Below are 12,441 nucleotides of genomic sequence, written 5' to 3'. Positions count from 1 at the left end.
CGGCAGAGTCGATTTCCGCGCTTATAAACCCTGGGTCGTTACACTACCTATCCAGGCTTTGTAAGATCTGGCAACGTCTAAACAGTCGAACGTAACCAGCATCTTTCGAATTTCGGAAGGGTAGGAGAAATTTGGCCCATAGACTTACAGGTAACTTGCAAAAGAGGGTGGAGCTCTTCCTTCCGGTTTCGATCGTCGTTCTATCTCTTCTCTTAAGTATGGACCCAGAATTTAACCGAGCATCTGACCAATTACGGAAGACTTTTGTTCTGCCTTAACCGATATTAATGGACACATGAAAAGTCCTGAAAATCCTGAAAAGTTGTTATTATAGTAGCATTATGCTTGTGTCCAGTACTATCATTTTCTTGTGATTGCAGTTATGCAATGTCTGTGCATATGTCAAAAATCTATTTGATCTTTTAAAAATAGGAAGACACAGAACTAAGTCTTTAATGGTGCACTCATGTGCACTTCATGGAAGGATCCTTTGGTCAGCTGTTCAATGTCAGCAAATCAATATCAGTAGTTGGACAAATCAGAAAAAAATATGAATGAAATAAATACTGACTATTCTACTTTCTTGGTCAAAGTAGACTGCCATTATACAGTATAAGTCACACAACTCAACAACACTGAAGAGAAAATCCTCTGTAAATCGTTTTCCTTTAATTTTTTGTTTTAGAAAACATAAATGCACCAAACAATATTGTACATGCACAGATTCAGTATACAAGATCAGCCAATTACTTTTCATCGTGAAAACATTCTTGATACAATCTCATGGAGATCACTTAACATTGTTTTAATACTGCAGTGTGAAACATAAAGACCAAGTGTTGCTAACCACAGCCCCTAAACTTTTTTGTCACGAAAGACTGGCATTATAGGTGACCAATTAACTATACAGTACTGTTTGATGTCAGTCTTTACTTTTAATAATGCATTAGTCAAGCTCAATAAGTTTGAATCATGTTGTACAAATATAATGCTACAAAAAACAGATGATCGGTTTTCCAAGTACCATTCATAAGGGAAAACGTTGCTGTCCGTTGACCAAATCGTCACAATATCACTCTGGTATAGTTAAGAATTCTTGAATTTAATAGGGATTGCATAATAGGGACAAATCAAATTAAAGTTTCCTTCAAGGTTTTACACCCCTTTGAGGGCATTGGTCCATATCATAGTACATGGGAGCGACAGACCAATCAAAATGTATTTCTAAACAAGTTAGAACTTATATTTTTTATCTCTTTAAAGCAACACTTGACCTTTGTGTAGAATTGTCAAAACTAAAAAAGCCTATAATCAAACATAAAAAAACAAGATCTCCACAGTACTTACGGTATACATTACAAAACAAAGATGGAGGTGACCTTTCTGCATCAAGGACACAAAGTTCATAGACTGTATATTGTGAGTTTCTAATCAGTTAAACATTGAAATCAGTCATAAAGATACAGTTTCTTTTGTAAACACTGGTTGGTTTGTAATGAAATAAAACAGAGTGTACAGATGAACCACGAGAAAGCCACGAAAACAAGCATATCAACAAAAACACATTACTCAAAGACAGCTTTCTTTAAGTTGCCAGCAGTGGTAATGAGATCTGATCTTATCATCCAACAAAGCCCTTTACAACTGTTGCCTTTTTTAAACGTATCGGTTGAACTTGGATCGTGCTCATTAGGGCACGCAATGGAAAACATTTTTCAATGGGAAGTGAAAAGGAGCCTTTCTTGGTCCAGGTAGTCCCTCCATGTTTGAGTTAGTTTTCTTCCATTTGGTGCTTAATAAACACAACTCAGTTTACACCATCGCAGATGTGCAACTTCATGGTGTTGTTATTCTATTTGAAAGTGAGCACAAAAATGTTCCAAATGTTTGATTGCCAGAGCAATAAATTATTTGGAGCTTTATAAAAATGACTCACTGGCCTTCCAAAAGACAACGTCATCTTTTTATTATTTTTTTATTACATTTTTTACTTTAGTTAATTTGGTAAATATTTTCTTAACTCTTCTTGAACTGCACTGTTGGTTAAGGGCTTGTAAGTAAGCATTTCTTGGTAAGGTCTACACTTGTTGTATTCGGCATTATGTGACAAATAGTGTTTGATTTGATCTGTGACACACAGAGAAGCAAGGTAATATGCATCTATTAACACACACACACACACACACACACACACACACACACACACACACACACACACACACACACACACACACACACACACACACACACACACACACACACACACACACACACAGAAAACCATATTTCCATCCTGATGGAATCGTTCTGATTTAGCTCCTCTCACTGAATCCTGATACATTAATCTTCTGTGGTGTCATAGAACCATTAGTCCTATGCCCTTTCCCATAGAGGCCCCTAGGCTCACTCTAATTTATTAATATGTTTTAATTGCTGCTAAATCATGGCAGATATCAGACTTTTCATTTGTCAAGTCAGGGCATTAAATAGACCACTGTATCATGTGCTGTCAGCCGTCTGATATAGCTGCTCTCTGCTTTATGACCAGTGAAGTTGGTGTGTAAAAGCACGAACACCTGAGCAGTTGAGGCTACGCTGAAAAATATGTAGGGCCTATAGTACAATACATAAGTTTCAAGAAAAGGCTAATTGAACCTTGAACAAATGATAGGCAAGTCTAGTACATATTTAACCCAGCTGACTATAAGTCAATGTCATGCATGAGTTCCATATACAGTAAGGCTCCATGGATTTCTTGGGGGTAAATGACTTTGCCTGCTTGGGTCTCAGCTAGTGGCTCAATTTCAATGTCAGACTGGCACATTTGGCACCATTTTCACCACGCAACAGGCGAGCACTCTGGCACAAAATGGCTGCCGTGCATCACCCAGGTGGGTGTCATATTGGTAGTGGGTGCGGTGCGGTAAAGACAGTCCTCCTATTAAAAGCAATCTATCCATCCACTGTAAGGTCAGTTTTTAGATTTTGTCTCATTATAGTTGTAAGGAGCCCTCGTGATACAATCAAGTCTCTACCACAATGACAAAATGAAAACATTAAGAAAATGGCTTGCACTCTCTCAAACAGCTCTCGTCTTATGGGTTTCATGTAGCACATAATTATACGATAATGATCACTTAAAGAGCTCTGAAATGCTGCACAACACTGACTATAAGTCAAGTGAAGCGATTTTCTTTGTCACACTCTTACACAGATCTTCAAAGGCACAGGCACAGGCAAATGGTGTCTACTCAATGAGTAAGCAAGAGAACTTAACTTGGCTCAGCCAAACACCAGTAAAAGTTTTTGCTTCGATGACCACCTCAGAGTACGTCAAAATTACAAAAGTCAACTTCATATCGCAACCTTGAAAGTTTAAATGACAAGTATTATTACCATAGGTAATAACTTTCATAACTAGCTTTGAGTGTGACAAGGTTTAATTACAAATGAAAATATGAAGGGGAAAAAAGCATGGCATTGCTAGCTTAACATTTAGCCTACAACTAAACGATTCAAACTACTTTGGCACATGAATGGAAGTAAGGCATTTGTATCATTCAGGGCTCCAAAAAGTCAAAACAGCGCATTCATCTGAACATCCACCTAAAATGTACAACCCAAGCAGATACCTTCAGAAGTTGACAGCACTTGACCTAACACAATGTTCATCAAAACATGTGCCCAAACAACAACAAATATTTCTTCACAAACTCCCTAAATGAATGCGCTTATTGTCTTGCCTCCAAAATGGATGGTCTCTACCATTACTTTCACACAGTTAGAAAAAATTATAATTGTAGATGGGTCATTTGGAATGGAGCAGAGACAGCTTATTTTATCTGTAAACCAGATAGTAGCCTGACATTCTGTCACGATGTAGACCTGAACGTTGAAAATGCGATGCTGAGGAGCAGAGAGACAGGGGATGTGTTCAGACTCCAGGCCTTCGAGCCTCGCGCACTCATACCTAGAACAAAGCACAACACCAACATTAAGGATTTACGAAACAGAGAGAGATCATACCTCAACGTAATTTGCCCCATGTAATGTTATTTTTGTGTTTTTTCCCCCTCCTATTGTTTTTATATAATAGAGCCAAATAGCAGTTATGAGATGCAGACAAATCAAATAGTGAAGGGGTGGGACTAGGGAATCGAACCCTGGTCTCCAGGGGCGACACATGTAGTCCAGAGTCGGCAGCACTACCTCTAGACCAACTTACACTACCCATGTCATTTTCACATGAATAATAATGCATTCCTATTAATATACATCCCTAGCTAATTAACACATGCCTTCAACACAGCATGTTACATAATCAAATATAACAATTAAGACCAAATGAAAGCTGACTCAAGAGAAAAATTTGCTTCGCCCTAATACGGTTTGTGCTTCCACACAAAATGGGTGTTAAAGGAAAACAAAAAAGAAGTACAAATACAGACTCTCTTTATTTCTTTATTTTCAGACAAAACAAATATACACCATAGAGGGGGGGGACACTTCTTATCAGAAAATACATTTTATAAATAAGGCCAGTTTAGAATGCAATCCTCTCCATCCTTTTCAGTGGCTCAACACAGAATATCAATATTACAAAATATAGCTGCAAGCAACCATAGCTGGGTTCAAAACTCATGGCACCACAGTGCCATTATCAGGACAAAATGGGATTCTCGATGAGCTACTTCTGTACTCCTTAAAGCTAGAATCCCTAGTTGAAACAATAACAGAGCTGCCACCCCGCCTCTGTTTTGGTAAAAAGCTGAGGGATGGGCCTGGAGAAATGTAACCACTCTCAAATTCATAGACAGAGCTATGTATACAATGACTGACCATCCACAATGTAAAAATTATATACTGAACAAAAATATAAATGCAGCATGTAAAGTGTTGGTTTCATGAGCTGAAATAAAAGATCCCAGAAATGTTCTATACACACAAAAAGCTTATTTCTCTCAAATTTTGGGCACAAATTTGTTTACATCCCTGTTAGTGAGCATTTCTCCTTTGCCAAGATAATCAATCCACCTAACCGGTGTGGCATATCAAGAAGCTTATTAAACAGCATGATAATTACACATGTGCACCTTGTGCTGGGGACAATAAAAGGCCACTCTAAAATGTGCAGTTTTGTTACACAACACAATGCCACAGATGACTCAAGTTTTGAGGGAGCGTGCAATTGACCTGTTGACTGCAGGAATGTCCACTAGAGCTGTTGCCAGACAATTCAATGTTAATTTCCCTACTATAAGCCGCCTCCAACGGTTGTTTTTGAGATATTGGCAGTACGTCCAACCAGCCTCACAACCGCAGGCCACGTGTAACCACTTCATCCCAGGAACTCCACATCTGGCTTCTTCCCCTGCGGCATCATCTGAGACCAGAAACCTGGACAGCTGATGAAACTGTGGGTTTGCACAACCAAAGAATTTCTGCACAAACTGTCAGAAACTGTCAGATGAATCCCGGTTTCAACTGTACCGGGCACATGGAAAACAGCGTGTATGGCGTCGTGTGGGAGAGCGGTTTGCTGATGTCAACATTGTGAACACAGTTCCACATGGAGGCGGTGGGGTTATGGTATGGGCAAGCATAAGCTACGGACAAGGAACACAATTGCATTTTATCGATGGCAATTTGAATGCACAGAGATACCGTGACAAGATCCTGAGGCCCATTGTCGTGCCATTCATCCGCCACCACCACCTCATGTTCCAGCATGATAATGCACAGACCCATGTCGCAAGGATCTGTACACAATTCCTGGAAGCTGAAAATTTCCCAGTTCTTCCATGGCCTGCATACTCACCAGACATGTTACCCATTGAGCATGTTTTGGATGCTCTGGATCGACGTGTACGACAGCGTGTTCCAGTTCTAACCAATATCAAGCAACTTCGCACAGCCATTGCAGAGTGAGACAACATTACACAAGCCACAATCAAAAGTTTGATCAACTCTATGAGAAGGAGATGTGTCGCGCTGCATGAGGCAAACAGATGCATATCTGTATTCCCAGTCATGTGAAATACATAGATTAGGGACTAATTAATTCAATTCAATTGACTGATTTCCTTATATGAACTGTAACTCAGTAGAATCTTTGAAATTGTTGCATGATGAGTTTATATTTTTGTTCAGTGTACTTTTAACCATGTTTTGAGGATATACAGTGTTGGTTTACATTTACATTGTTTACAAACATTGGAGTTAAACAAGCTTATATCTTGGGTTCTGATGGGGTATTACAGTTGAACAAAGCTCATGGAGGCATATATAAGTTCTATTCTTCAAGAATCAATGGGTATACACAGTATACAAAACATTGGGAACACCTTCCTAATATTGAGTTTGCCGCCTTTTGCCATCAGAACAGCCTCCATTCCTCGGGGCATGGACTACAAGGTGTCGAAATCATTCCACAGGGATATTGGCCCATGTTGACTCCAATGCTTCCCACAGTTGTGTCAAGTTGGTTGGATGTCCTTTGGGTGGTGGACCATTCTTGATACACACAGGAAATTGTTGAGCGTGGAAAGACCCAGCAGCGTTGCAGTTCTTGACACACTCAAACCGGTGCGCCTGGCACCTACTACCATACCGCATTCAAAGGACCTTAAATTGCATCTGAATGGCACACATACACAACCCATGTCTCAATTGTCTCAAGGCTTAAAAATACTTCTTTAGCCTGTCTCCTCCCCTTCATCTAAACTGATTGAATTGGTTTTACAGGTGACATCAATAAGGGATCATAGCTTTCACCTGGATTCAACTTGTCAGTCTATGTTCCTAATGTTTTGTACACTTAGTGTATATCATTCATTTATGTCTAAAAATCGATGTTGCAACTAAGGATTCTAACTTTAACACACCTGCCAAATATCATAACTCCATATCAAATAGATCATGCAATATGCTTTTGATGGATTTTTAAAAATGTTTAATGATGTTGACAACTGAATGTATTTTTTGCCAGAACCACTGGACCGACCGACACCAAATTTGGTAAATAGCTTCTATGGACCCACGTCTTAAAACCCACGTCTTTATTTTCTAAGACTCTAGTTTAAACAACATGGCCGTTATAAGCCAATGATCTTGCGTTAATGTTTTTTCCTGTCCAACAGCGCCACCTTGGGCCAAACTGACCATACTCTAGAGGTTAGCTAGGCTCACATCGCTGAGCATGTGTGCCAAAGTCAAACAGATCAATAGATATAAATATGTGCCTGTCGTAGAGCCACAGTGTTGTTAATCTGCATGTGCTTGCATATGTTGAGTCTTGACAGTGTTTGTTACAATGTATCAATATAAATATCCATGTCAGATTCATATGCATTTATGTGTCAGGTCACGCCCACTTTAATGTTTATTTGTCCATAGCTGCCATGTTGTTTGTGATACTAGTCGGAAAAATATTGTTTTCAGAGACCTTGGTCCATAGATGCTATATATCAAGTTTCATCCAGGTCTGCCCAGTGTTTCCCACAAAATTCTGAATGGAGGAATATCCATCATGGCGGACCTATGTACCTACGTATTTTGCGACTCTAGGTCAAACGGGGTGAGGGGCATTTTCAATTGTGTGTTATAGCGCCACCATCTGGCTAACTGGCATGGCATTGCATGAGAGGGTGTGGACTATAAGCCTTTACCATCATGCCAAGATGCACCCTCCTAGGCCTTACCATCTCACAGACATTTGCATGTTAATTTTCTGTGATGGAAGAACCGGTTTAAAAATAATGACAATAGGGTTTCTCAATGCTTTGCAGCTCGAACTACTAATAATGAACTTCAACAAAAACAATAAACAGTGCCGGCTCTAGCCTTTTGTGGGCCCAAAGCGAGCTTCGCTGCTTGAACCTCTAATTAGCATTTAAAGGAAAGGAAGAGGTCTCCTCCTGTAGTCTCCCAGGAAGGTAATATAGTATCCAGTGAGAAGGGAAGTGAAACTTAGTGACATAGATAGATTGTGCTGCATATTTCAGCAAAATATGAGCCTGCGGAGCCCAAAAGAGGGCAGTCACAGGAGGACAAACTGTCTTGGCTAGGTTATCAAGTTCCTAAATGACTTAATCTAGAGAAAAACTGTTGAAAAACTGTTTTCATCTTGATGGAAATAGTGTTTCCAGTGCCATCTCAGCTGTAACTACCTGATGGTAATATAATGGCAATATGCACTCACATAATATAGATATAACTAGTTTTGGATATAAGCTGAGACAAGACTCTTGGTCCCTCTGAACTGCTTCTCCTTTGTGAGCAGAACGTATTAAATCTACAAAAGACTCCGGTCAATCTCTTCTTTGATTCAACACACACGGTCTACACATATTTCCAAGATCCATCCATTTCTAATAACCTGCCCGTGTCCCGATGGGGATTGAAACATCACATTATGTCACATTAAGTTTGTCCAAGGGCCTATCGTATTTTGTTAATATCTTCATTAACAAATACAGTACCAGTCAGAAGTTTGGATACACCTACTCATTCAAGGGTTTTTCTTTATTTTTACATTGTAGAATAATAGTGAAGACATCAAAACTATGAAATAACACATGGAATCATGTAGTAACCAAAAAAGTGTTAAACAAATCAAAATTCTTGCCTTGATGACAGCTTTGCATACTCTCAACCAGCTTCATGAGGAAGTCACCTGGAATGCATGTGCCTTGTTAAAAGTTACTTAATGCGTTTGAGCCAATCAGTTGTGTTGTGACCAGGTAGTGTTGATATACAAAAGATAGCCCTATTTGGTAAACGACCAAGTCCATATTATGGCAAGAACAGCTCAAATAAGCAAAGAGAAACGACAGTCCATAATTACTTTAAGCCATGAAGGTCAATCTGGAAAATTTCAAGAACTTTAGAAGCTTCTTCAAGTGCTGTCGCAAAAACCATCAAGCGCTATGATGAAACTGGCTCTCATGAGGACCGCCACAGGAAAGGAAGACCCAGAGAGTTACCTCTGCTGCAGAGGATAAGTTCATTAGAGTTACCAGCATCAGAAATTGCAGCCCAAATAAATGCTTCACAGAGTTCAAGCAACAGACACATCTCAACATCAACTGTTCAGATGAGACTGCGTGAATCAGGCCTTCATAGTCGAATTGCTGCAAAGAAAGCACTACTAAAGGACACCAATAAGAAGAAGAGACTTGCTTGAGCCAAGAAACACGTGCAATGGACATTAGACTGGTCTGGTCTGATGATTCCAAATGTGGGATTTTTGATTCCAACCGCCATGTCTTCGTGAGACGTAGAGTAGGTGAATGGATGATCTCCGCATGTGTGGTTCCCACCGTGAAGCATGGAGGAGGAGGTGTGATGGTGCTTTGCTAGTGACACTCTCAGTGATTTATTTTGAATTCAAGGCACACTTATCCAGCATAGCTACCACAGCATTCTGGAGCGATACGCCATCCCATCTGGTTTGGGCTTAGTGGGACTATTATTTGTTTTCAGATAACCTGGCCTCCACAATCACCCGACTTCAACCCATTTGAGATGGCTTGGGATGAGTCGGACCGCAGAGGAAGGAAAAGCAGCCAACACGTGCTCATAGTATGTGGGAACTCCTTCAAGACTGTTAGAAAAGCATTCCAGTTGAAGCTGGTTGAAAGAATGCCAAGAGTGTGCAAAGCTGTCATCAAGGCAAAGGGTGGCTACTTTGAAGAATCTAAAATTTAAAATATATTTTAACACTTTTTTGGTTTCTACATGATTCCATATGTGTTATTTCAGTTTTGATGTCTTCACTATTATTCTACAATGGAGAAAATAGTACAAATAAAGAAAAACCCTTGAATGAGTAGGTGTTTCCAAATTTTTGACTGGTACTGTATATTTTCGCTGAACCCAGATCAGTTAATGCTTTACATTATGAGCAGCTTACTTAGTTTGTGGATGCGGATGGGATCTGTGGCTGGGCCAAGCCCTCCCTCGCTAAGCGACCTTATGTGGATGACATAGTCTTCGTTGTCAACGAGGGTCAGCTCGGCTGTGGAATTGTTTGTCAAGAGCATGTTCTCTTCCTTATGTTTCAGACTCCTGTAAGACAGCTGACGGGGGGGGAAATAGAAAACATGGAGTAGCATTCTTCATAATCAGCAAGTTGATTGGTGAAAAATTAGGATGGGATTTATCATTAGAAACTATACTGGGTGATGGACCAGACAACCACTCAAGGTATGTGATTCTTCCTGGACATGTATCAGAAATAACTAAAAGATGTAGGTACAGCAGAAATATGTAGTACAGCAGATATTGATAAATATGTAGCTGGACTAATTTGCCATTACTAGTTTGGAAATAAGTGGGAAGTTTGAGGATAATATGAACTCACTTGGTAACCGGTGACCTCTGACTCTGTTTCCATGGCTACCACCGGCTCCCAGTATATAGTGATCTGGGAGCCAATCAAGGTCCACTCAACATTTAGAGGAGGTTGTCCGGGTGCTGTTGGACACAAGCAGCATTCTGTCGTTAAGTTTCTTTGTATGTTACCATAACAAGTCATGACCTCACCCAGTCATCATCACCAGTCATAGTGTCTCTATGGCCTGGCTCATTCTACTCTACACACTTTTCTCCTGACAGCTACCCACCATGCAGTTAAAATGTACCCTTTAAATTAGAGCCATTTCCCAACCACTGCCGTGACAAAAAGTAAACGTGCCGAAATACGTTAACGCCCTCCTCTGTCCTCCCCACTTGGCATTAATTAAAAGAATGGTGAACACTACACCTCTGTCCACTACACATTTGTCCAGTTTATTAATACATTTTCCCTTTTGCTGAGCAATTGATGGAATTCCCTCCATTGACCGTCTAGGTCAGTATTTTAGTGTGTTCAAGACACCTACGTGATTTCTTGGTGGTGGCGTTGATGGCGGGGAGGAAAGGGCCAGTACCAGCTGTGTTGAAAGCGCTGACTGTGAGAAAATACTGAGTGTTTCGCTCTAAGCCACTAACAGTGACTGAGGTTTGACTCCCGGGTACCCTCACTTTCCCCATCGTCTCTGGCTTGGTGTCATCCTCCCAGTACACCACCTGTTGAAATTGGAGGAAATGGGAGTTTATTTTTTAATTTATTACTTGAATAGGGACAGAAGTAAACACATTGACACACTGAATAAACAACCATCCGATGCTACAGACTTGTGGACATGTGGAGACATCTCAAACTGGGGATTTTGTTTATGCTAATATCTGAGCTCTGGTTGGCTATACGCCTTTTACTCCCACCTCGCTTAAGGTAATTATTTTCATGAATCCCGAAGGGTGATACTTTTAGCAAGAACTTGGTAAAGGTTAGGTTTAAGGTTAAGTTTAGGGCAGTGCTGCCAACTCCCAGGCATTGGGGGTGAGACACACACATTTGACCCTCTTCACACGCCACACCTCTTATTTCTCATGCATTGAAAAAAGTACTGCTTTTATTTTCTATTTAATCCAGTGTATATTCAGTGCATTCACATTTCAACCGCGGCATCTCAACCTGGGAGATGCTTCAGCTTCCTGCCACCGCACTGTGAACCGCGTCACATTGAGGCTTGTGATTGGTTTAGTAAGGGTCAGGTACAAATGGTGATTGGATACGTGTTTGTAAAGAAACACCTCCCACGATTGTGGAAGACAGCCACGACAGACTGGACAGGCATCTTCGTTCTACGCTGAACAAAGTTTATGAACTCAATTGTCAAAGAGCAGCACAACAACTTGTAGCACTGTTTTGTACACATAATTATCAACAAATACATTTGCTGTCACAACCTGCCCCTGTCGCAAAATGCTTCCTTTTGACAGTATGCGATAATATAGCCTACCATAGTGATTTAATTCACCACTTGCATTAGCCCAGATCCATAGGTCACATTATTCACATAATTTGTTCAGCAGGAATTTTGGAAGGGTGACCTGATTTTGTATTACTGTATCATGAATATTATTTTGCCCAGATTGGGAACCCAAATGTTTAACTGGCTCTAGTTGGGGGGTGGGGGGTGGGGGGGGTGGTCTTTCACAATAATGTATTTGGTCTAAGTCATTAGAACAATATCCATCCCCTACAATGGGCTAAATATGTGACCCGCTTCAGGAAACTAGGCGTATGTCGCAGGTGACTACTTCACAAGAGATCCATTTGAACATAAACTATTTTTTTTGTTGGCAGAATGCCTTCTGAACATGTGAACTTTCATGTGCCTTAATAACAAACTTGTATGCCATCTGTAAATACGAATAAAATTTTTCAATTACGAGCCTAGTTGGTTAAGCCACTTAAAAAGTCAACAACCTTCCCGCTAGCCATGATTGGCTGAGATAATGTGTGGGCTGAAAATGCTGAGAGATGAGTTTGGATTGGTCTGCCATATCGGACGCTTCTGTCTTTTTGAAGGGCTCTCCAGTATTTGTACCAAA

General features: G+C 40.3%; 1 protein-coding gene across 1 annotated transcript in view; it reads right to left on the bottom strand.

The window, feature by feature from the left end:
• Positions 1-649: 649 nt before the first annotated feature.
• cntn3a.2 (contactin 3a, tandem duplicate 2) overlaps positions 650-12,441 on the bottom strand; it is an 82,999-nt gene continuing 71,207 nt past the window's right edge. The window contains exons 20-23 of the mRNA XM_071371971.1: positions 10,884-11,070; positions 10,364-10,476; positions 9,914-10,079; positions 650-3,970 (exon numbers count right to left, since the gene is read on the bottom strand). Of these exons, the coding sequence (XP_071228072.1) occupies positions 3,873-3,970; positions 9,914-10,079; positions 10,364-10,476; positions 10,884-11,070 (564 nt within the window). The 3' untranslated portion in view covers positions 650-3,872. The remainder of the gene's footprint in view (positions 3,971-9,913; positions 10,080-10,363; positions 10,477-10,883; positions 11,071-12,441) is intronic.

The sequence above is a fragment of the Salvelinus alpinus genome, chromosome 28 (genome assembly GCF_045679555.1).
Source record: "Salvelinus alpinus chromosome 28, SLU_Salpinus.1, whole genome shotgun sequence".
NCBI classification, from domain to species: domain Eukaryota; kingdom Metazoa; phylum Chordata; class Actinopteri; order Salmoniformes; family Salmonidae; genus Salvelinus; species Salvelinus alpinus.
This window is presented reverse-complemented; position numbering and strand designations above follow the sequence as displayed.